We start from the raw sequence: 26,201 nt of genomic DNA, 5'->3' as shown, positions 1-26,201 counted from the left end.
ACTACCAGATATCAAGTAGGAGAGCAGCAGACACTCCAGCAGAGTACAGATGTGGGTCCACGGAAGCCCTGTGTCCTGCCATTTCTCCCTGCAGTCTGGCCTCTGAAAAGAGAAAGGCTGAGCTGCTGTCATAGATTTCACTGAAATTGTTTGTGTGCAAGGACCACGCTGAGCACTGCCCACACAGCATCCTATATAATTCTCATAGCAGCCTTATGAGGTAAGTGTCAGCGTCTTAGTTTATGAAGGAGTGCTGTTAATTTGTCCAGCTCTATCTTACAAAGCCTATGTTGTTACCCCGAGGGCTCACTGGGACAAATGGCATTAAACCTTTACCCAAGCCTTTAAAATTAACTAGGTCAAAGTTCCCAGGACTATTGGCTAAATTTAGAGTGCAGGGGCAGGGCAGGAAGGAACGTGTACTCACAACACATAGTAAGAAATCTGTTGCAAGAAACCTGCCAAATTCAACCTCCTCCTTTTTGCTAAATTACATGAGCCCACCCAAAGGAGTATGGCCAGGAGGTTGGAGCAGGTCCCCAAGACCCCCTGCTCTTGGTCTCAGTCAAGGGAAAACTCAGAAGAACCAGGTAAGACCTCAAAAAGGAAGGCTTGTTATTTGATTGTGTTTCAGAATTGTGCAGTTGCACAAGACCTGGGTCCTTGTCTGGCATGAATTCCAGAGTCTGTGTGGCACAAATTCCCATCCTCACCCCATGGAAGATGCAAACCTTTGGTCTACTCGTGGGGGTGAAGGCATTGCACTGGGTTAAAGGCTGTGGTAGAGTTTGCTAATGTGATTTAAGTTGTTTGTATTGAATTTCTGTGGCTATGCCGCCATCATCACCCACTTCTCTGTTGCAGAGAAACAGCTCTATTTTCCATTTTATCATTTGCCTTAAAAGTGACTGTCCCAAATGTTTTCTCCACAGCATGAAAACCAAATTATCCACAGAGATCTGAAAGCAGAAAATGTATTTTATACCAGTAGCACGTGCGTGAAGGTGGGGGATTTTGGATTCAGCACGGTAAGTAAAAAAGGCGAAATGCTGAACACCTTCTGCGGGTCTCCGCCCTACGCCGCACCTGAACTTTTCCGAGATGAACACTATGTTGGTGTTTATGTGGATATCTGGGCCTTGGGGGTCCTTTTGTACTTCATGGTGACTGGCACAATGCCATTTCGAGCAGAAACCGTGGCCAAACTAAAGAAGAGCATCCTTGAGGGTACCTACAGCATACCCCAGCATGTCTCAGAGCCCTGCCACAGGCTCATCCGAGGAGTCCTTCAGCCCATACCCACAGAGAGGTATGGGATCAGCTACATCATGAACAATGAGTGGATGCGTGGGGTGCCCTACCCCACCCCTTTGGAGCCTTTCCAACTGGATCCTAAACATTTGTCAGAAACCAGCACCCTCAAAGAAGAAGAAAATGAGGTGAAGAGTACTTTAGAACATTTGGGGATTACAGATGAGCATATCCGGAATAACCAAGGGAGAGATGCTCGAAGCTCCATCACCGGGGTCTACAGAATCATTTTACATCGAGTGCAAAGGAAAAAGGCTTTGGAAAGTGTGCCAATAATGATACTACCAGAACCTAAAGAAAGGGACCTAAAGAAAGGGTCCCGTATCTACAGAGGCATCAGACACACATCTAAATTCTGTTCGATTTTATAAATTATATCAGGCAGCTGGTAACTAACCATGAACAAAGTTTCTGCTTTTAACTTTTCTCGTAGACAACTTGGATGGAAACATTTTTGTAATTTTTAAATAAAATTTAAATTTGAGATAATCATGCCACCCCGTCCCCAACCAAAGTCTCTTAGCCTGGATTCTGGCTTGACTTGGGAGTTTTGTTTTCTTGGGAGAATATTTTCAGCATTCATTTATTTAACGGAGAAATACATGTCATTAGCACTGTTTCAGGTGCGGAGGAAACAGCCAAATCAGTCCCTTTCTCTTGCGTGTCGGAAATTCTAATATGCAACATATACACTTGCTAGCAACTATTTTTGTTTTTAAGAGGAAAATGACAAAGAGTGGGAGATGCCATGCAGACTCCTCACAGGACTGTCTCATTTTAGAAGCACGCCACTTTGGGGTAGACCTTTAAGGAGGGCCACTTTGAGTGAATGACAGCGTGAGAGCTGAAGGAGTAGCCGCAGTGACTTGAAAAGGGCAAAGATTGTGCCCAATAGCCAGGAATGTAAATTAGATCCCTCCGAACAGAACTGATGACGAAGGCTTTTTCATGTAGTTTATTTGGAAGGTGACCCGACAGCAGAGTCGTGAGGGACAGAGGTACAGTAATAGCTAACACAAAGACGTTACCAGAGTTGGCCAGTGGTAGAGGTGACTGCGGTTCACTCCCAAGGACCTTGAGAAGCATTGTGTGCATCGTATCTCAAGGGTCTGCCCAAGGTATGGAAGGGGAAAGATAGATCAGCCGTCATTCACCTTTGGGCAAGGGTGGTCAGTGGCATCACCTGCCCTCCACATTTCCAGATAATGCTGTGTGAGTACCAAGTGGTTTCTTTGTACGTCTCAGGCCTCTGCACCACAGAAGCATTAGAGCAGGAAGGAAAAGGTCACAGCATTGGCGTGAGGCAGCGGGACTGCCAAACACGATCGGTAAGAACCTCTTCATCTTGCATGGGAATGGTTACTGCATCAGTGGCTGGAGGAGGCAGCATGGCCGGGAGGGCCTGAAGTGGTGCACAGATGCTAACACAGCCTATCTGGATGCCCTGCTTCACAGGAATCCCTCTGTTGAATACAGTCCTGGGAGTGGGTGGTAGCTGGAGGACTCAACACAACGGTTGTGAGAGCTGTAATGAAGGTTCTCAGACTCCAGCCAGCAGGATTACTTACTTTGTTTGCCCAGACCAGCAGGTCCCACCTCCAGGCCTTTAGATTCAGTGGATCCTGGGGTGGGCAAGAGCTTTAACAATCAGTGACTTAAAAGTTTGGTGTTCTTTCCAACAACCTAGGCTGAAGTAGATGAACGGTTTGGGTTGCCAAGGGACAAGGAGGATGTTTTCACGAGGAGCCCCAATAAGGGCGCTTGTGAACTAGAATCTATGACTAGCATGGCCTGTAGTTAGTCCTTGACACGGCGTTAAGAGATTTGAACAACGTTCCAGGTGACGCTGATGCTGTTAGTTAGGGGCCAAGTTTTGAGGCTCTCTGAGCTACAGTCATTACTGCATCCGGTCTGGAGGCTCTAACTGGGCTCTTCACTCCTTCCATCAGCTACCCTGACTTTTCCTCACATTTGACCAGCATTTCAACTGGTTTATGCCATGAAAGGATTCCAGTCCTCACTTGCCTTATCCTTGGTAGACCATAATAGCTGTCATTGCCTGCTCACAATACCATCATTGGTTCCAAGAGTAATGCACCAGCATCTTTTGGGCTCCCAATGCCTTCTTTAGCTCCTTATAATACTTTAGAGTCAATTATCCTCATCAATATAACAATTCCATTTTTATCCTGCTTGCCCACTGGCATGGGTAGCCTAAATGACCCTTATTGGGGTTCCTAGTGAAAACATCCTCCTTGCTCCCTGGGAACCCAAACTGCTCATCTCCTTCAGACTAGGTTGTTGGAAGGAATACAAAACCTTTAAGTCACTGGTTGTGAAATGAGTCTCTCCCTTCCAGCCTCTGGTTCCCACACCTGTGAATTTGAATGGCAAAGGACATATAAGCCATTATTAAAGCAGTACACCAACCCTTCAGGTTACTAATAGATCTGGGCCTTAGGCCACTCAGGTTCTGTTTGCAGCTTTGAGGGCTAGGGTAGTGCAAGAGGATTCTGTAGTCCTTGACACAGTGTTATCAGATATGACAATGACTCAAGTATGCTCCAGGACAGCGGTTCTCAACTTGTGGGCTGTGACTCCTTTGAAAGGGTCCAATGACCCTTACACGGGGGTTGCTTGCCTAGCACCATCAGAAAACACAGATATTTACATTATGATTCATAACAGTAGCAAAATTACAATTGTGAAAATAATATTATGGTTGGGGATCCCCCACAGCATGAGGAACTGTATTAAAGGGTCCCAGCATTAGGAAGGGTGAGAACCACTGCTCTAGGATCTAGCATGAGTGTTTGGATGACACACTGCGGGCAGGAAATGCACACCCATAGACTGAGCAGGTATTTCCAATGAGGATGAATTGCTGCTATGTGTATTCGAGTTGATGACTGTGGATCTGGCTAATGTCCAGATCACAACTTGGTGGTCCTGCTTGCTTGCCACCCAGTGCATTTTGGATGGCTTTCATGAAGGCATCATCCTTGGGATGTTTGTTCAGTCTTGCATTAATGAATCCAAACATTCATATCTCATGGAGTTTCTCAGAATTTCAATACTGTTCTAGGGTGGTTCCACCACGGCCACCTCATTTACCATTTGTCACAGTCAGAGTCCAAACCTCATAGCCACGTTGCAGAATACTAAGACCAGCTTAGATGGCCCCTCCGAAAGTCCTAGGTAAATGTTCTCACAATAAACTCTCCTATGGCCCATCTTATAGTCCCCTGCCTCCACCTTTCGTGACACACTTAAGATCCGCTTGCATATTTGCCCAAATTGACAGTATGTATTAGCCAGCTTCCGCAGTCCCGCCAGTGTCTACCATTTCCACATAGACAAGGGTTGTATTTCTCCACTTCGGCTGCGTTGAGACTTCACTTGGCTCTTGCTCTGGCAAACAATTGGAAACATCAGGACAGGATCTGGAGGCCAAGTGTCATTACACAGGGATCTGTCTCGGAAGTCCTGGCAGCGTCTGGACAAGGAGCTGTCCTTGCCCACCAGAGGAAACCAGTTTCGCAGCCTCCCCACCCTCACCTACTGTGCCCCGCCCCCCCTTTGCTTGAAGATCCGTCCCTCTGCCTTCCTCTCAAACCCTAACTTTCATAAAGGAGAATGTTGACAACTCAGCATTCTCCAACCCTCAGATGTTGGAGTTCCCCTTATGCGTGCTTTTAAAGACGTCCGACTTTTAGTATGCCTTTAATTGACGGGTGACTGACTTGGGGCTATCATTTTGTTGTTTCCCAGGCTTCCTAAGTAGGTAGTAAAAGCTGGTCAAACTCAGTGTTTATCTTGGGCCCCCATCTTGTTCAGGTAGCCACAGGATCCAATGCTTTGTCCTCCTCCTCCACCTACAGATGACAAGTCTTAGTAGTGATGGTTGATCCTGTGTGTCACATGTTTCCATAACCCTGCTTGCCACCACCACATTCATGTCCTCCGTGTTTCAACAATCCCTTTGCCTGGGAGATTCTAGCCAGCCTCTTACTTCTCACGGAAAAGTGTGTGGGAACAAGGTGATGCCACAGGAATCCACAAGCCTCGGTGTTGGTGAAGAGTGCTTGTTCCTGATAAAAGAACTAGCTAGCACCCAGCTTTAGGAAAAAGCCTGATAAATTTGTAATCCTTTTCATCAAATTGATGCCTTAACAGAAATAATTATGCACAAAGAATCTCAGGTCAACGAATGCTTCCTGCAATCAAGGACAAAACAAAACAGAAAAACAGAGGAACCTTAAACTTAAGAGCAGCCCTTCGCCGGGCGGTGGTGGCACACGCCTTTAATCCCAGCACTCGGGAGGCAGAGGCAGGCGGATCTCTGTGAGTTCGAGGCCAGCCTGGACTACCAAGTGAGTTCCAGGAAAGGCACAAAGCTACACAGAGAAACCCTGTCTCAACCACCCCCCCACAAAAAAAAGAGCAGCCCTTCAAAAGTCTGAAAGAAATTTATTTTGACATTAAGATCAAATGATTTCTGCTGGCACAGTGGTACATGCCTGTAATCCCAGCATTTAGGAGGTGGGCCAGGGGAATCAGGAGTTCAAAGCTAGCTTACATGAGAAGAAACTTAATGTCTTGAAGAAAACAAAAATAAAATATTTTAAAATGAAAGATCCTGCTACCATCTTTGCTACACCAACTTCTGTCTCTGTTTTCAGAAGACTCCCAAGTAGCAGACAATAAATGGACTTCCAGTTAGGTCACAGGAGGATCACAAGTAACTTTTTCTATCTAGTGTGAAGCCCAAACTTGAATGTTTGTAAAATTAAAAATCCAGAAACCTCCCCCCCCCCCCCAAAAAAAAAACAACAAAGCAGATTCCCCACAGGACACGGAGAGGTATAGTTCTTAGGATCCTAGACTATGTAAGAAAAGTGACCTGAGAACACTGGACTCTAACTCAGAGTGCTAGGACACTGGGCCAGAAAATAAAGTATTAATATTTACTGAATCTAGATCCAAACTGATAACCTGAGCTGTCCCGTACTAGAAAATAATCAGCTGTGTTTCCTAATTCAGAGAGTCCTAGAAGGGGCGATAAGACTACACGCGGGCAACACTGTATTTCTGGCATACGCAGAGTGCATTGCTTACCAGGTTGGGAAATGTTTGAAGAATAAGCAAATGAGTGATGACGAACTTAAGGCTCACATTTAAAAATAGCTTTTTGCTGACTCCATGCCCCAACTGTTGGTTCAAAGAAGAAAAGAACACACAAATATCTGAAATATTGTCTAAAACTTTATTTCAAAGTTATCCATCTCGCTATGAGTAAGCTGTGTGGTTAATGCTCCGTGCCAAAATCGCCAGGCTTGCCCATTGCCGGCAATGGACTCTGAGAAAACCCACTTCTTGGCACCCAAACATTAAATTACTCTTTTCCAAACATACAGAACTCTCAATACTTGCGAAAGAATTACATGCACCACTTCCCCACCATTCTTTAAATCTGAACTTACATTATTCTTCTATAGCAGTGGATGTTAAAATGAAATCATCTTAACCAATTAAAACTGTACAAATCAAAATCCTACTGGTTAATAGTGACAATATTTTACAAATGCTACATTACATATTACTTTGCAATCTGAAACATCACACATTTATGTGTTTATTTTAGATAACTGAAACTTCACAGAATCGAACAGCAAATAAAGTTAAAAAAATTTAGTTCTGTACATTAGTTCCAACTATCTCTATTTTACAGTCTATGAGGCTCATGTCATTGTTCAGCACCAAAATCACCCAGAGAACTTTCTAATGAATTTTCTTATTCATCTCTTGTGGTAGTTTTTTGTTGTTTTAAAAGTGAAAGTTAAGGAAAAAATGTTGTGAGTTCTACTTCTAGATCTTGAAGAGAATATTTCTTTTGGCTGGTCAGACTATGTGAAATTTTCACTATGTGAAAATGTGGGTTATATTTTCTTATTTTCATTGGACAGATAAAAAAACAAACAAAACACAGAAATACACAAACCACACAGAAAAAAATGTGTCTGGTGAACTTAAGCTGTCAGCCTATAAACTGGACCTGTAACACTGTGACCTAATAATGCCCTGCCCCATCCCTCCTACTGGACATCTGATCCTTGCCAGGAGGGGCTTAGGACTGCAGCAAGCTCCCTCACACCAGCCACCAGGAACCGGCTGGACCCAGTTCCCCAGCTGTGTCCACAGCGCCCAGGTGAACCTGGGCTGTGGCAGAGGCCTGCTCAGAGCCAGCATCCTTTTGCTCACGTGATCACGGCTAACCTTTCTCACTGATGCTTCCTCCAGATCCTAGGACTTGTCTCTCTTCAGGATTTACAAGTCTTCGAAAAAGATAGCATTTGCCTTGCCATTTTCAAGCAGGGTTTGTGCGTAACATTTAAATTCCACAATCCCCAACCTAGAAAAGTTTTTCAAAAGCTACAGGTACTTTTATTTGTTAAAGTATAAAATTCTTACACAATAAAAAAAAAAAAAAAAAAAACACCCAATTTTTCAAATTGGATACTAGTACCTCTGCTCGTCGACAGAAGCACTCAGTTCATGCCATGTTTGAAAACTCAACTGCATGCATATAAACGTCCAGAGAGGTATAAAGTTTACAGAGCCTTTAACATCATTGCAGTACATTCACCACTGGCCAGACCACAACAGGAAGCGTGTTAGCAAGTTCAGCAAAGACTTCTCCAAGAACACAACAGTTTTCTAGGCTCTGTGTCAGTTACATGACATTTTAAGCAACATGTAATCTTTAAAATTGTCCCCAGACATCCAATTCTCCAACTGTTCCCATTCCCCAGCCCAGCCCAAAGCCACTGTGAGGCCTCACACCCCACAAAGCTCTTAGTGTTCCCCGTTAGTAATGACAGCTGACTCCGATTCTGTTGCTGTTGCAGGGAGTCTTGGCACTTTCTTAGCAGGGCTTGGGATATGCTAAAACGAAAAGAAAACAGTTGTTGGCTTTTACAATTTTTCCACTAAGACTCATAGGACTAATTAAAGCACCTACAGAGAACCTAGTAAAGGACAAATTCAGAGAGGCTGACACATTCTATAAAGCTTTCCAAGGAGAAAGCTAAATACCCTGTCTAGACCTTACAGTGAGATGTTCGTGCAATTATTCATACAGTGAAGGAAGAGGGCCTCCCAAAACTTCGCTGTTAGAACTCAGACACTGTTAGAACTCAGACACACCCACTTGATGTGCCACCTGCTTGGTTTAACAGCAAGATTATACACTCACCAGAGCTGCAGCGAACAGGGGAAATTATTAATTCCCAGGTTCAAGTTCTTAGTTTGAACCTGGCTTTACCACTTGCTTCTATAATCCTGAGTGTTTAGACTTCTTGGGGCCTCACTTTGGAGTTAGGACCGTTCATAATCTCAAAGAGGGTAGTAAAAGGTTTGTGAGGATTATAAAAGGAAATGTAAGTAAAGTGCCTAGCACATAACCAGAATTCAAATCACAGCTCCCACTGTCATTTCTGAAAGTCTCAGAGAAATGAGGGGCTCAGCATCTTCCTCCTCCACAATGCTCACCAGCCCATAAGACACAAATGAGCCTTCTCTCCAAACCAAACTTCCCATCAGTCCTAGTACTTAATAAATCTAGTACTCATCATGTGCCTCCACAGCTGGAAATGGCACAGCTGGCCTCCGAGCCTAGAGCCCTTGCTCGGAATCACTCTGCTTTACTGACATTTCTTTAAGTTGCTGTATCTGTTAGGATGCTGAAACCCAGACTGGGAGCGTCGCCTATCCTGCCAAAGAGGAGGACCAAGCCAGTGAGGTTACCGACCTCCGTTGCTGTGCTCGAATGCACAAGTCCCACTCCTTCATCCAAACTGTGGCCGTTAGAGGAGGGGCGCCGAGCATAAGTCCGTCGGTGCTTTTCATCCACTCTAACTAGGTACCACGTTCCTTCAAAGAGCGAATCTAGTGAACACTGGGGAATATAGTTGGCTGAAAGGAAAGCAGGATACCAAAAATTACTCACGATAGGACCCGTCTGGAAACAAACTAAACAGAATTTTCCCGTTTCTCTACAATTTTTCCTGACATCCCATAGTACTGCTCCGAGCTGTACAGACTGTCTGTTTAACATGACTGCAGGTCTCCAACACAGTAGTTTACCTAAGTGATGTGTGTCCTCTCTGAGCTTCATGTTCTCAGCAAAGACATCTGGTGCCACACAAGTTCTTGAGTCGAGTCTTGATTTAAGATCACATAAACTTGCTGTGATTTTGTCAAGAGCAGACCCTAAGAGCAAGCAAGTTTAACATTCGATGACAGAGAATAGCATGTCTCAAAGAAACTTAATAAAATGTTGCCAAATGCAAATAACTTCTTGTCTCTTTTACCAACCAGACATTATTTAGTACCAGCTAGTCCACAAGTTAAATAACACAGGGTTTGAAACTATAAATAACTTTTCTATAGTCAATAATCCTTAGTATAATTTTCAATGATGCTAAGTTTCCCCTCAATATTTTTGTTCCTTCTTTCTCAAGGAAAGCACAAATATTTGCTTCAATACAGTCAAAACCACAGGGAAACCATTTGGTCTATCCGCTCTGAAGGCAGACTGGTAGGGTGGAGAGTATAATCTATGTGGAAAGAAGGTATGAAATTGAGAATGGAATGATCGACCAGAGTGGCTAATGTGCGTATCGGAGAAGGCTGCTCAGGCAACCTCACCACAGCGGGCTGGCAATGTGCTCTTGCTGAGACCCAGCACTGACCTGGTGTGGCATCTTGTGTGACTTTAAGGGAGTACAGGGTGGCAGCCAAGCCAGACCCATAGGAGAACACTCCGATCCTCTTCCCTGCCAACTGCTGAGGGGAGTACCTGCGTAAGGGAAAAAGGGCAAACTTAACAGATACAATCTCCACCTTGTCAGGAGCCACACGAGCAGTCCAGAGCTAAACACAAGAGCTAACAGGAAGCTTTCTTGTTTTCTTTCATACTTGGTCTGCCCACACAGGCTGGACTGGCACTAACAATCTTCCTGCCTCAGCCTCCTGCATGTTGGGATTACAGGTGTGTGCCACCATTCCCTGCTGAGTTTAATGTTCCTGAAGAGCTAAGAGTTTTATTTAATACTGCACTAAGGAATCTGACTTGAGGTTTTAGTATCAGAGCGCATACTCAGAACAAAAGTTTACATCTTTTAGGAAATGGGGCTTAGTAAAATTAAATAACCACACATAAATCCTCATCATTAAGGATTTGTGGTTCAATTGTGGGTGAAGAATAATAAAACTATGGAAACAAGGCCAAGAAAATACACAATTAACAGATACTCAAGGAAGAACAACAGCCTTAAACCATATGTCCTTCAAATCAGTAGACGGCAGCAGAGCAGACCTGAAGATAAAGTATCACTCAGAAAAGGGGAGTCAGGGAACAACCACTTATACTTACTGTGCCAGGAGAGAAGCAAGGGAACCGTATACGGAAGACGTGTACATATTTCCATTCTGATTTGAGACAAGCAAAGATGCCTTTGTTTTCTGGTTAAACAGCTCAGAACTAGCCTTCATAAATGCCTTCTCGACATCTCTGTCAAAGTAAGTATCTTCTAATTTAACGTCCCTGAAAGAGTATATTAAAACAGACAATTATATAGAATTTAAACACCATGCTTTTATTTTATTAGTATTTGTCCTAATTAATATTCAAATCTGTGAATATATAGGATTTTGTTTTGTCACTAATTAAAACTCAGGGAGCAACATCGTAATTGTATAAATGATGTTAGCCACTTGTACAGTCTTTGCCTAATGTTGCTATCATCAAGTAAAGACAACTTGATACCGTCAGGCTGACAGACTAACAGACACACTATAGATTTAGAGCCACTAAACACAGAAGTCTTTCAAATCCAGCCATGTCTATCAATGTAGTTTAAAAAGTCATGATATGAAAGGAATTAAGCCTTGAAAAGTCAAGTGGGAGTTCATCAAGTGGAGAAAGGGTGGAGAACAAGAATGAATCTCACAGGCACAGCACAGCGGAGTCTAAGCCATGAGGAGACCAACACTGGTAGACTGCAGGATGACCCCGGGTATGTGGACTACAGAGGAAGAGTTAATGGAGCTGTGGTAAGCACCGGAGTGTCTGTGAGACTGGAGCTCTTAAGAGATAACTAATGTATTTGTGTAGGTAAGCCAGCGACCACTTCTCCAGAGGTGGTGTTCACTGATAAGGTGACTATGTTAGAATAGAACACTGTTTGGTTTTGTTAAGACAGGATTTCTCTGTACAGCCCTGGCTGTTGTGCTGGCATTAAGGGTGTGCCACCACCACCCAGCTAGAATAGAATTCTTCTAACACCCTTTTGACTATAGTTTTCAGGTCTATACAGAGAAACACTTAAAATAAGCACAACAGCTTTCTTACCCAAAGGCTTCCAGGCCACTGTAAATACTGTTCTTATCTCTGTTCTGATCATTAAGAAAGTCATTCAGGAACATCCGAGCTAGAGATTTCTGCACCAGTTTACAATACGGTGAGTGAAAGATCATGAAGCCAAAATCATTCAGGGTAAAATCTTTATCGTTTCCCTCTGAAACAGAAGACAAGGAAACGATGGGATCCACAGAAGTCAGTTTGGCTTTAGAACAGGGTAGGGTGTTTCTATCTTTATTTACGTACTCATCTAAGAACTGAAACAAGTTTATGTTCTACACCACAAGAGAGAGGAGGCGATGGTAAAGAAGAGCTACTTGCCCCAACCCTTAAATAGCAACCCCAAATCCTGTCTCAGGAAATCTCTCAATGGTTTATTATGTGTATTTAAACAAGACACTCAGCTATGTATGACTTTATCACTGATTTTCAAATGTAAGAGTTATAACCTATGAGCAGATCAGTTGGATCAGCATGTCTTTCTGTTTTTAAGAATAGACAAAAATGGCCAGCTGCATGAACTTGCAGCACTGTTTCTGTTCAGCATACACACGTACACACACACACACGTACACACACACGTACACACACGTACACACACACACGTACACACACACACACACACACACACACACACACACACACACACACACACACACACACACACTGTGGGGTTCTAATCAAAAAGTTGAAATATCACGGCCTCTTAAAAACAAACTGAGAAGCCCTGAGACAGGAGGATCATGAGTTGAGGTCAGTCTAGGCTAGACAACCAGACTAGACCTCATGAAACACTCTTGTTGAATAATGACATTGAAAGTATACTCTTAAGTACAGTACAAACAGCATGCACTGTTCGATATTTAACTATAAAACAGCGTATTTTATATACCACTACGGTGCTTCTTTTCATGGCTACTACATTCCTCAATATTTGTTTTGAATATCATTTTTAACCCTCTCCTCTCTAAAAAGTCAAGTTGTAATATAAGGAAAAACTAACTTTAAACAGTTGCCTCTGAAAGAGAGTTGAAAAATAAAACTTATTTAAATACTTTTTTCAAAAAATTAACAAAGTTCAAATTTCTTCTGTAATGTAACTGATAAATCAACTTAAATTTTTGGAATAGCTCAGCAGAAATACTTATGTCTTTACCTAAATTACACGTTCCCATATTTAGTACACGAAGAAGCGGTAAAAGATATTAATGAAGGTTGTTAACAAAGGTTTCTCACTACAGTTACGCAGCACATTCTTGCACTGCCCTGGAGACACCAGAATCTAGTCTGAGAACATGGGTTGGAGGAAAGCCCACCTTTCTGCCACTGGGCGCGGATCTTTTTGCGGTAGACAGAGTAGCAGCGGTCCAACGCACTGAGGTAGCACTGTATGGAGAGCTTCCCGTCCACTACGGGGTATTCAGAGAGCATGTCAGGCTTGTAAAAGTCATAGGCGTGCTGCATGTGTGTCCCACGGAGCCCTATTGGAACCCAAACAGAAGATGCTGATACATGCCCGCTTCATGATGTCTGCACTTTAGTAGCACACTGCCTTATTTAAGGGCTCTCCTCAACCAATCTACCCACAGCAGTTCAATATAGGAAGTGTAAGTCGAAGGCATAATTAAATAAAACCTAGCGTACCATAGGCAGTTCCAAGGCTGCTGCAAGTTTCCTAAGTGAATCGACTAGGAAATGCTGCTGCTATGAACTTGGCAATGACTGTGGGCACATTACTGCTCTAGTTATTTCCTCAACTCTACCTTCTGGACAAAAACTCACAAAGATAAAGGGATGCACATAAAGCACTCGGCAGCCAATAAACAGTCAGCAAGTGGCAGCATCTACAACTATGTTCAAATTTCTCAGAATACTGTGTCCATACAACAAGTAAATATAAACCAATTTATATTTGGTGTCTGTGTCGTGTCTGTGTCTGTGTGTGAGCTAGGCCTGCTAGCACAGACCTGTGTATGTAGGTCTATATACCTGTGTAAAACCAGGTATTCAGAAGCCAAAAAGAGAGATCAAAGCTGCAGGTCTACCTGGGCTACAGAGAGAGCTCCAGGCCAGCCTGCAGAACGTCTTGAAATTTAAAAACAAAGGGCTTTGGATAAAGCTCAGATGTAGAATGCTTGCCTACCATGCACGAGGCTCAAGGTTCAATCCCAGCACCACAAGAAATAAAAGAAATGTCTTCTCAAATACTCACCTCGGTCGAAAATTAAAGGAGCGTTTGGCCCAATCAGCAGAGCCACAGCTCCAACTCCACCTGTAGGTCTGGCATTTCCTGTGGCATATATAGCAATATCACCTGCAACTACCAGAGCATACCGTCCTGAAAAATAAACGCAAAGTGATCAAAATTACAAAATCATGCATGTGAACTCAAAAGTCTTATATCTTCCCCAGAATATGCTTTTCCCATATTGGTAATAAAAAAAAAAAAGCAGCAGCATTCTATCTAAATTTTGAACAGATCATTTTTCCTATTATTGCTCCTAAAATAAACAATTCACATAAGCTGAAAGTCACAGTCATCTTTCTGAATAGTTTGGACTATTACAGCTAGTACTCGTTAACACACAGCACTGACAAAATAGCCACTGGAGAGCTGGGGATACTGTTCATTGCTAGAGACCCTGGGTTTCATCTGGAGCACCAAGCAGAAGAGGTAGCAGGTGCACACATCCTCAAGAAGAGCTATTCGTGTGTGTGTGTGTGTGTGTGTGTGTGTGTGTGTGTGTGTGTGTGTGTGTGTCTGTGTCTGTGCGTGCGTGTGCACTTGCTACTTGTCTGTCTGCTTATGTTTCTGTTTCAGAGTGCAGACATGGAACATACCATCCCAGGAGCTGGATTCAATCCAGTTCACAGCATTGAAGACTGCGGCTGTGCCTCCATAGCACGCATTGGTTGTATCTATGCCTTCTATATCTGTATTTCCAGACTCCTCAAACAGCTGCATCAAATTAGACTTCACTGATTTTGACTTGTCAATGATTGTCTCTGTTCCGACTTCTAGCCGCCCGATGCAATCATAGGACAGGCTATTTCTCTCCATCAGATTCTGAACCACAGTCAGGCAGAGAGAGTTGATGTCTTCTCGGTCCGTGCAGAAGCCCATCCTGGCCTGGCCCAGGCCGATGGTATACTTTCCAGCATCTACACCATCATATTTTTCCAACTCAGCTTGGTCAACGTATTGAGAAGGAAAGTAGATCTCAAGGGCAACAATTCCCACATCTTTTGGCCAGCAAGCTTCTGCATTCAACGGAAGTGACCCAGGCATGGTTAAAGAGCTGTACAAAGAAAAAAAGAAATATGGTTTTAGATGTTAGGTTGCCAACTTTTCAAGTTCAAGGCTGCAAAACAGATGGTGAGAACTCAAAATTCACCTGGATTACTGCAGTTTCTTTAAGTTTAGTACATTGTACTGGAGGCAGTCAGTTATAAATACGTAAGCAGCAGCTTCATGAATGGAATACTATTAGTTAGCTTGAATTATAACCTTTTAGAGAGGCTTCCGCCTTACTCAAAACTGGGTATTTTAAGACTTAAAACATGGTTTAGAGGCTGGGATACAGCTTGGTGGCAGAGCACTTGCCTAACATGTCAAGACTCTGGGTTCAACCCCTAGCACCATACATATACACGTACACACACAATTACCGGTGAACAACCCTTCCATAAGATTTTTCTATTATGATAAATAACTATGAAATAAAATGATGATTTAAAAGTAGGGCTGACAGGGGCTGGAGAGATGGCTTAGCAGTTAAGAGTGCTTGAAGCTCTTGCAGAGGCCCTGGGTTTCACTCCTGGCACCCACATCTTGTGGCTCACAACCTCCAGCAGCCCCAGTTCCACTGGACCTCTGCCCTGTGGCCTCCTCTGCCCTCCACTGGGACCTGCACTCCAGTGGTGCACGTAAACACAAATAGACACACACAACAACAAACAAAATCTTTTTTAAAGTATACGAATGGCCAAAGAGAATATTTATTTCTGACCACTCTCATAAAGTATCAACAAATCAGCCATTGTCTAGATTTACTTACCCAAACAACAACAAAAAGCTAGCCCTTCAGACCACTGTTGTCTACCCTGGGACTAGTCATTTAACCTAGGAGCCTCAATGCCTTTAAAAGGTTTATTCATCAAGAAATGAAAAATCAGTCCGGACATTTCCAACAGGGTGGGCGTGGAGGGCCTTGTTAATAAGGAAGTGGTTATAAACCTACTGGCTGGGCTGTGGGGACAAAAGGCAAAAGTCATTCATTCGTCAAACTGTATGAGACCACACTCCCAACAACCCAGTTCCCAAGCTGGGCATGTAATAACTGGGTAATGCTGCTCACGAGATGGGACTTTAGTTCTCCACCCGTCTAAACATGTAGTCTGCCAGGTAACTATCTTCTACAGAGCTTGACAACCTACTACTAAGCGGACGCTAAAAATGAAAAGTCAAATCCACATCACCTGTCCTCTGCCACTCTGAAAACTCTGCTTTAATATTAACAATTGCTACGGTGCATTAATTATAGAGACCATGGGGGGGGTATCTAAAGCAGAAAAGCTTGGTCCTTAGAACACGAAACACCTTTATAAAATGACCTTTATAGCACAAAAGTCATTAAGCTGTGGATATATTAAAACATAATAGCCAGGCATGGTGGCGCACACCTTTAATCACAGTACTTAGGAGGCAGAGGCAGGTGGATCTCTGAGTTCGAGGGCAGCTTGGTCTACAAAGTGAGTTCCAGGACAGCCAGGGCTGCTATACAGAGAAACTTTGTTTCCAAAAACCAAACCAAGCCAAACCAAACCAGAATGTAATAAATGAGCACCTGACATCCAAGTTAAAATTTTTCCTTTTTTGATAGGATCTTACTCTGTAGTCCAAACTGGTCTGAAATTCAAGGTGATCCTTTTGTTTCAATCTCTCAAGTGCTGGGATTATTGGCAAGCATAGCAACCATGCCTTGCTCCAGATTAAAGATCGGAAGGAATGCTAGTCAAATCTTCTATATGACAACACTCTCTTTCTCTCTCCTTTCTTTTTTAGGGGGTAAGGTTGGGAAATGGGGCTCACTAAGTGCAGCTTTAGCTGGCCTGGAACTCACTATACAAACCAAGTTGGCTTCAAACTCACAGAAAACCATCTGCAGCTGCCTCTGCCTCCCAAGTGCTGGGATCAAAGGCATGTGACACCATACCCAGCATTTTTTTTAACATTCACAGAAACAATTTGCTGGAACAGTCTTTACCTCTGGCAATCACACAGTCTGGGGGAACTGAATCTCTAAATTATGATATAATAATACCAGGGGTTATGATAAAAACCAAAAGGATAGCACCGAAGCCTTCTTACTCTTTTATAGTTCTTCAAAGGATGCTGTATCATAAATATCCTTTGTGGCACACGGGAGGTTCCATGGGAAATTACAACTCTTGATATAAAAAACTCAGAAATAGGGGTTGGGGATTTAGCTCAGTGGTAGAGTGCTTGCCTAGCAAGTGCAAGGCCCTGGGTTCGGTCCTCAGCTCCGGGGGGGGGGGGGGGGGAGAACCTCAGAAATGGCAGACACTGTATGGCAACATGAACCTGGCACTCAGCAGGCTGAGGCAGGAGGATTACCTAAGCCCAGGAGTTCAAGAACAGCTTGGGCAACATAGTGAGGTCCTGTTTCCAAAGAAATAAATAAAATGTCAAGCTCCAACTATGAAAACACTGGCAATCAATTTGTTTATTTACTTATTTATTTATTTTTACTTGCATGGCATTTGGAGAGATGGTCCTTGGTCGTGAGGATGGGGATGGAATTAGTACCCTAGTATTTCTGATTGTGAGCCTAGCCTCTATCAGCTGAGCCACCTCTCTGGCTCGGATTAGCACCCTTACAAGAAGACACCAGAGAGCTGGTTCGAGTCTGGTTCATGCATTCTGTATCTGTCACAACAGGAAGGAAGCCATCTCCAATCCACAGGAGAGCCTTAAAGAAGTGACCATGTACCTTGAGCTGTGCTCCAAAACTTTGCCAAAAAAAAAAAAAGTTAGGTTGTTTAACCCCTCCAGATTATGGTACTATTTTGATATGGTGCTACTTTGTAATGGTATCCAAGCAGATTAATAGACTTGGGTGACCTCAACTAAGTCCAATGCATTTGAATTTCTTCTGTCTTAGACTTTTGTATACCCCATTTTACCAAGTAAAGTGTATATACTACTCAATGGGAAAACAACAACTAAATGTAATTATTGGCCAATTATATCCCTTAAGCCGTAAATTACTGACGCTGGTTCAGTGTTAATTGCATTAAAAACAGTGTCATCAGCAACAGTGAGACACCGTATCACATTACAAGGGGTTCATTCCAGTGATAGCCCAGTAAGAAAGGGTAAAGAAGAAAGAAGTCCTTTCTAAAAAAATTTTTAGACAGGGTTTCTCTGTTTAGCCCCGGCTGTTCTGGAACTTGCTCTGTAGACCAGGCTAGCCTCGAACTTACAAGGATCTGTCTACCTCTGCCTCCTGAGTGCTGGAATTAAAGGTGTGCACCACCCCCGCACAGGAGGATAAAGAAATCCCTAGCTCCCTAGCTCCTAAATCTTCAGCTCCTTCTCTGTTCTCAGATCAAAAGGAACAGGACGAGAAAGGCGAGAAAGGCACTTGCAGGCTTACTGTCTTCATGTGGCACTACCATAGCAGCTCTCCATCAGTTCTATGATTGCCTAAAGTTGGTACCCACGTGACCACACGGAGGTTGAGAGGAAGACATAAAGGACTGCCCATTACTAGGCGCAGAGTCTAAAGTAAGTCCTTGGCATAACCCATAGCAAAAAGTTCAAAAATTAGCGTTAAGACAAAAAGACCAACGTGCAGGGCCCTGAATTCAATCTCCAGAACCTCAAAGAAAATGTAAGCAGAGAAGGGAGCCAGACCATATACTATGGCAGCATGTAGGTGACCAGTCTACAGACTCCGTTCTGAGGGCCCCACGGCTGAGGCAGTCAGAGTGACCCCTTCACTAGCCGCCTTTCCCTCAGGTTCCTTTCAGCTCTTTAAACGCTTGCAGCATTGGTAAAGACAGCTGGACTTCCCCTTGCCTTTGCCCACTGGCTTACAGTGCTTTTGGTAATAAAATGAACAAATACACAATCTCTGAACATTGCAATGTACTTTCCCACTAGCATTTTTAGAGAAGATTTGAGAATATGTTGCTCCTAAATACCAAAATCACCCTTCACAAAAGTGTAGGTTAGTTCAAACAGCCCACAAAGCATCAAGTTCATGACTCAGATTTTATATATTATAGTGTGTGTGTGTGTGAATGTTATCTAATTCGGTCAATATTATTCATTCTTGGAGACTTTCTAGTAGCTATGATGTTTCCAATGTGTTCTTGGCAAACAGATAACCAATTTGAAATACAACAGATCTAACTTGTGGTGGTGGTGGTGGTGGTGGTGGTGGTGGACTAACCAAGCAACCCAACAACACCCAGCTAAAGAGAATAAAATGAAGACATTGCTTGGTGGCACTTAGAAGAACAGAAAGCTGGTATAACTTCCAGCCTGAATGCTACTGTTGGGTTTCCTCGAAAATGCTGTGATGGACCAGACATAAACTGGTGGTAGGAGGGGCTAACCAACCAACTGGAACCTGGCTAAAGGTCAGAAACACTCGAATTATAGTGCTTTGGCTCGTTATCCTGTCTGAGAAAGAGATATTTTGGTTAATTCACTATTCCTAAAACATGCTTTTCTAAATAGAACTTTGAAAATCTAACAGTTAAAAACATTCTCTCATATGGCTTAAATTTTGGGTAATAAGGTAAATTATCTTTCACTGTATTCAACTTGCAATAAAAAAAAACTAAATAGAACAATGAAGAGTCTATATTTATAATAAGATACAAAAATGTTTCCTTTCAATCTTAACTTTATTTAAAAAGGAGGTCAAAGGTGCATGCCTACCACAAAGCCCTAATAAACTGAAAGTCTTCCCAGCCAGCACCTTCAGAAAAGGGTCTTCTGCTCTCCAAAGAGACCACACCCCTCTGGAGGACAAAGGAAGCTACGCGTCCTAACAAAGCCAGGCAAGAAATCTTGTTAACCCTTTCTAGACCTGCTAGGGCGTAAGACGCTCACTCCCAACCTCTGTAAACAGTGAAGGAGAGAAGGAGGGAGAGGAGGAGGAGGAAGAGGCGGAAAGCACAGCATGCTGGCGCTGACCAGGCAGTCCTGACCCAATCCTCAACCGCCCAGGGACAGGCATTAGCGTTGGTGCCTTGGGCTATCATGAGTCTCCTGGCTGAGCTCTCCAGGGCCACTCCCTGCCCTGTCCTACAGCAAGAACACCTGACAGTGTTTAGCTACTGCCAATTCTCAAGCTTTCCCTGTATTGATTAGGGTCAGCATCTTGTTCTCATACAAATGTGTGGCACTAAAATACCTGCAAATAATTGGGTTGCTGGTCTAAACACTGAAACTGCTGTCTATTCTCATACAACCTTAAGGACTCACCCAGGGCCCAGAGAGGTATCTTTTGAAACTGTCATTTAAAAAGCACTATAGGGGCAGAGTGTAAAGTCAAACTACTGAGATCTCGGCATTTGTGGGGCCAAGGCAGAAGAACGGAGCCAGTTCCTAAATAAGATCCTGCCCCAAACTAACAAATGGTAAATAAATAAATAGATGATGATAGATAGATAGATAGATAGATAGATAGATAAATAGAAGAAGCGTTGGCAGCCATGCCTATCTGTGATTATTTCAGATTAAGTTATATGGCTATATTTTTTTATTACCTATATTTTTCATGTTACAAGTAGACACTAACTTTTAAATACAAAATTAGAAAGTCTCCAGAATCTATAACATTAACTAATTTTTAAAGATAACATATAATCCTAAAAGTAGTGTTAGGAATATATGGCTTGAGGCATGGTGGTACATGCCTTAAATCCCAGCCCTTGGGAGGGAGAAGCAGGCGGATCTTCGAGTTTTCAGCCTGGTCTACATAGCAAGTTCCAGCCAGGTGACATAGTGAAAGATAGGAGTGGAGAGGGAAAGGAAAGATTATACGGCACACACAAACTGTCATTAGCTCTAGGATCAAAATTATACCCCTCCCATTAGAGAAAACCCCTTCCTTAAGACATGACTGGCGCCATACCTGTGTGAAGGACAGAGAACCGCAGTCTCCAGGTCGGTCACCGTTTCCTTCTTCAGGCACTACAAGTTTCAAATGAGAACTTCTTTTAAAGTCATAAAGCACCACACAAATCAATGACTTCAAAGAGTTAAAACAAGGATTTCCTTATCTAATTATATTATGCAAAACCAATGCAACACTGCTTAGAAAAACACGGTACTGAAGGTTTATGAACAACTTGCCCTTGATCATGGCAACAGGTACAGCTCTGCTGAGCAACCAACATCACATCACCATTCAGACTGTGAACTATGATGCTGGGAGTCATGTCTTCTCATTAAACACGGTTTCCCGAGAACTGGGATGAAGATGTGGAAGTAAATGCTCCTGGGCTAGTAAGCTTCTAGAATAAAGAGACCTATAGTTTCCAGGTCTAAAAGAGTTTACTCTGCACTAAAAGAGTTTTAGCAATAATTTGTGCCTCTTTGAATCTCAATGTCCTCACTTGTAAAATAAAGTTCTACCCCCACCTCACTTCCCAGCTCACTCTGAAGGGCTGTTGAGATGAAATGTGGGAAATGCTTGGTAAGATCAGGCACTAATACTCCCCCATGGGAGGCAAAGCTCTGAAACATGGAGCTACAAATGCAGCCCCAGAATAAATAAGCCTTTAGTTTTTAAAAAAGGACATTGCTACATTGTGTGTGTGTGGGGGGAGGGGTGTTTGATTACAATATTATACATACACTTTCAGAAAATAGCTGATCTTTTATTCTTGATTGTCTCAAATTACACTGTGTTCTCTGTAAATTAAGCAGGCCACGTCAAGACCATTTCTTAGTAGGGTGGAAACGCCACTCCTTCCCCATGTTGAGATACAGTAACTTAGTAGCTTCTGGGAGCCAGAACTGTAATTTGTATCAGAGGTATTTCCCGGGAAATGCTACCACACACCTTTCCTACTTGTTTATTTTTTGCAGTGCTGGGATCAAACTGGTGCTAGTCAAATACGGGCCACACCCTCGGTCCTCTTTCTATTTTGATTAAACTGGGGAGAAAAAGCAGGTGGAGGGTGGAGAAAGACACACAAAGAGAACCTGAGCACCTTAACGCAAAGAAGAAATAGAGGGCTGTGTGCTTATTACAGATGACATAACGTCCATATGATCTCCGAAAGAGAGAAAGGAGTGGGAGATGGCATCTGGGAGAAAAACCTATCAGAGTGGCTTAGCTTTCCATTCTATTCTACAGTTGCTGGGAGGGTGCAGTTCTGCATCTTTTAATCTGAAAAACTTGAAACCCAAGCGCACCAAAGTCCAATTTTTTGAATGCTGACATGATACTGTATGTAGAAAACTCACCTGAACTCACATGACATGTCAGTCAAAATGCACGCAACACTACAAATACTGTATCTTCAGAGTGAAACGTTATTTTCACCTTTAGACTTCAGTCTTATCTACAAAAATCAATCTCTCCCTTCCTTCCTTACACACACACACACACACACACACACACACACACACACAGTTTCAAAACACGAAGCACGCACTTCCAGACCCAAGCATTTCTGATAAAGGACACACAGCCTATAGTGCCAAAGTCTAAAAAAAGTTATCAGACTATTACATCCCTTCAGAGCAAATGATACGAGGAGTTAACATGGATCAAGAGATAGTTAAAGAACTGCAAGCAGCCACAACACAACAAAGGCTTGGAGACTCACAAGCCACAATACAGGCATTCTGAATTTGGCCAAGACTAATAAGACTTGCTGCATTTACTCAACAGGATTTCTCCTTTTAGCTCACTCCCCAGCCTTGATTTACACAAGCACTCAGATAAACTAATCTAGTACACACTGGTACCTGACTAACTGGAAGCAGCTATTTGCTGATCTCTTGCAGTGTTACTGGAGAGAAAACCAGGCTATTCAGAATGTTCATCTTTCTTTAGGAACATACAAGAAAAAACTGTTAGAAAAGTATTTACCCTCATCTGTACACTTGTATCTAGATCTCCGAGTAAAACACACACAGCCCCGACTCTCCCAGAACTCTCGGTCTGCCAATTAGAGATTCTATTCACATTTATTTACTCTGTGTGTGTGTGTGTGTTCATGTGCCACGGCATGTGTGTGAGAGTCCGCAGACAACTTGAGAGTCAGAGGATAACTTGCCATAATGGCTTCTTTCCTTCTACCTCCACGTCCTGGGGACTGACTCAGGTCATTAAGACTTGGTGGCAAGTGCCCCACTTGCTGAAATATCATATGGGGTGGAGGTTGGGAGCCTCTATTCTTCCTTCAAGGCTCTCTTCTAAGCTATCTTTTCTAGAAAACTTTCCTAAATAAGTTACAGAACTGTCTAATCAAGGACCTTTATTCCTATACAGATGCATCATTCACTCTCAAGTCTGCAGAGCCTACTCTCCTGGAATATTAGTTATGAGGAGTCTTTGTATCCACATTGGACAGTATACTTTGATTCTTTCTGTTTGGTTGGTTTGAAACAGGGTCTGTCTACGTAGCCTAGCTGTCCTGGAACTCACTATGTAGACTAGGCTGGCCTCGAACTTGGAGAGATCCAGATTCTCTTGGATCTGCCTCACCCAGTACTGAAATTAAATTAAAGGTATGCACCATGCCCAGCTTATTTGATTCTTTTGACGGTTGGTAGAGACTTTAGAGTAAAGAGCACCTGAAGACTGGCTAACTTTGGAGCTATTAACAACAGCTCCATTTTCTTTTTTTCTTTTCTTTCTTTCTTTCTTTTTTTTTTTTTTTTTTAAAGATTCAAGTACTAAGCTTATAGAGCCAAAAAATGTCTAGGAGTTTAAAGAAGTTGGCTCTCTACCAGTACTGTTTGAAGCAAAGGGTGGGTTGAATCATTCCCAGATCCGAATCTGAATAAAGTAAGGAGCCCAGACAGAACCAGAAAAGAACACTTGCCAGTCTTCTGCTCATCATCACACCAACCAACACATACCCACAAACCCTGCAAAAAGAGTCAGCTTTGAAAGGTTACTTTCTCTTTTTTGCTCAGTTGACAGACATTAAGGGAACATTAGCAAGTGCCAAGCATTAGGCTAAACAGACTAAGGCCAGTGCTAGCATGAAGCCACTAATTAGGCAACATGTTTCTCAACTTTTTTCATCTAAAAGTGACACAGCTGTCTACTATATGGCTTTCTAAGACCCAAATCAAGTGGCAGGGTTATGTCCCCTTTCTAAATGAAACTATCATCACGTTTGACCTCTTTCGCTTACATAAAAGTAAAACTGTGTAGATTCTGATACAGGGTTCATCATTTCCTTCAACCACACCTCCAGTTTGGGTGGATAATGAAAGGTCCAGCCAGGTAGTAAATCATTCTAGAAGACCCAGAAAACCCATGTTCCATCAATGTCTTGGGTTTTGTATTTCTTCTGAAAACAATGTATCTGAAATCTCAGTTTGAAAAAAAAAAAATCCTCAAAAATAAGTCCATCAGATGATAAGCAATCAGAAGGCCCAGATGACATGCACTTCAATGACTTCAACTATAAGTCTTTATACTCCCTCCTCCCCAGTGTCAGACAAGCCTTCTGAGAACTGGAATTTCTAAAGACACCAGAACTGCACTAAAAGGAAAATCTGCTAATTTAGGAGAGGAATACCCACAAAGGTGAGCTACAAAGAAAAGGCAGTCTCTCTCCTTCTTGTCATGAGACAGGCTCCTTGCTCTTCATCTCCATGCAAAAAAATGGCTGAAACTTAAAAGTCTGATCAAAGAACATAAACGGTTTAGAAGTCCCAAGCTGCAAAGAATCACTTGTGGATACCCGCGGAGGACTTTCAGTCTGTCTACAATCTGGTGGAATCTAGAGTACAATAAAAATTGAAACCGCAGCCAAGCGTTGGTAGCGCACACCTTTAATCCCGAGTGGGAGGCAGAGCCAGGAGGATCTCTGTGAGTTCGAGGCCGGCCTGGTCGACAGAGTGAGATCCAGGACAGGCACCAAAACTACACGGAGAAACCCTGTCTCCAGGAAAAAAAAAAAAAAAAAAATTGAAACCACAGCTTAGAAGGAAAAACCTGTAACTATGAGTAGTCTAGTATGTTGATTAGCATGCCATTGCTTCTCATGAATCATCCCTAAAATACAGCAAATGTTAGTAGCCATCAGAACGCAGAACCATCTCACTCCGGGGTAAGCCAGATCACCAGCATAGGTGGGGAGTTAAAGGCAGCCAGAGATGGCCCAAGGCCAAGGCCACAGGGGCAAGCTTGGCAAGTAGGGCAACCTCCACCACCTACTCCCCAATTCCTTCCTCCAGAATGTTGCAAAGCAATTCTTTCTCTATCAGTGATCAAAGAAGGTCACGTTTTCAAAGATTCCCATACACTTGGCTTTGAAATTTCCTTGACTTAACCCAGTCTACGTGTGTGACTGTTCTGTGGGTGTAAGGACATCACAAGTTAAGGCTGGTGGTCAACAGTAGGTCCTGGAGATATTAGCAGGCGGAGAGAGGAAGAAGGGGGAGGAAGGAGAGAGGAGGGAATAGGGGCTCGAGATCACTAATGATTTTAAGCAAACCACATACCAAAGGTGTCCAGAGCATCAGTCCTTGGCTAGGTCTAAATCACAGTTGTGATTTCTTGCCCCTGAACTGGGGAAAAGTAACACTCCCCACTTCCTCTCATCAATGCTGTATGTGGAGGCAGGACACACCCCCTGCCGACCTACTAGCTTCCACCTGAGCCTGAGCTTCCCCATCCCTTTGGGGTCCACCATGACCCGGAGGAACGCTCTGACAGCCCGGCTCCCTTCTCCTCCCCTGCTGACACCCCCACTTCGGTGGTCACAGCAACCTCAGAGGCGTCTCCGACTTCTGACTATGTCATCAGAACACCGGGCCCTCCAACGCCCTTTGCCTTCTCGGCGCCCCGCCTGCCCACAGGGGTGTCCGGAGCCGCCCCCCACCCCTTCTCCGCCCCGCAGCGGCCCCGGGCTCCCCAGCCCGCGAGCTCCCGCACAAGCCCACTCCGGCGTCCCCTCCTCGGGGACCGGGTCCACGCCTTCACCCTGACCGGAGCGCAGTGCCTTCCGGCCTAGTCAAGGACACCGCCTCCTCCCCGCATACGCCGCCCGCGGCACCTCGGCCGTCGGCCGTCCCGCCCCGCGCGGGGCACTCACCCCAACGCCACCGGACCCTGGACGCAGAAAGGAGACTCCACCGAGGACAGTGCACCGTGCCTCCCGCCCTCAGCAGCTTTATAGCCACCGACCCACCCGACTCCCGCAAGGCCGGGAGGCGGCAGGGGGGGGC

General features: G+C 43.7%; 2 protein-coding genes across 3 annotated transcripts in view; one reads left to right on the top strand and one right to left on the bottom strand.

Moving 5' to 3' along the window:
• The window catches only part of Nim1k (NIM1 serine/threonine protein kinase), a 60,200-nt gene extending 52,377 nt beyond the window's left edge, over positions 1-7,823 (top strand). The window contains exon 4 of the mRNA XM_052743342.1: positions 933-7,823. Coding sequence (XP_052599302.1) covers positions 933-1,682 — 750 coding nt within the window. The 3' untranslated portion in view covers positions 1,683-7,823. The remainder of the gene's footprint in view (positions 1-932) is intronic.
• Hmgcs1 (3-hydroxy-3-methylglutaryl-CoA synthase 1) lies at positions 6,559-26,201 on the bottom strand. 2 transcript variants are annotated; one of them, XM_052743339.1, is made up of 11 exons: positions 26,069-26,200; positions 20,911-20,969; positions 14,576-15,033; positions 13,947-14,072; positions 13,051-13,215; positions 11,726-11,891; positions 10,748-10,918; positions 10,065-10,171; positions 9,457-9,582; positions 9,122-9,285; positions 6,559-8,256 (listed from the first exon to the last, which is right to left on the bottom strand). In XM_052743339.1, exons 3-11 carry the CDS (start codon positions 15,021-15,023, stop codon positions 8,167-8,169), a joined length of 1,563 nt encoding a protein of 520 aa, XP_052599299.1. In that variant the 5' UTR covers positions 15,024-15,033; positions 20,911-20,969; positions 26,069-26,200; the 3' UTR covers positions 6,559-8,166. The 2 variants fall into 2 exon arrangements, with proteins under 2 accessions (XP_052599299.1, XP_052599301.1); XM_052743341.1 differs by lacking the exon at positions 20,911-20,969 and having other exon boundaries at positions 26,069-26,201.

Source organism: Peromyscus californicus, unplaced genomic scaffold (genome assembly GCF_007827085.1).
Source record: "Peromyscus californicus insignis strain IS unplaced genomic scaffold, ASM782708v3 Scaffold_18__1_contigs__length_77618521, whole genome shotgun sequence".
NCBI classification, from domain to species: domain Eukaryota; kingdom Metazoa; phylum Chordata; class Mammalia; order Rodentia; family Cricetidae; genus Peromyscus; species Peromyscus californicus.
This window is presented reverse-complemented; position numbering and strand designations above follow the sequence as displayed.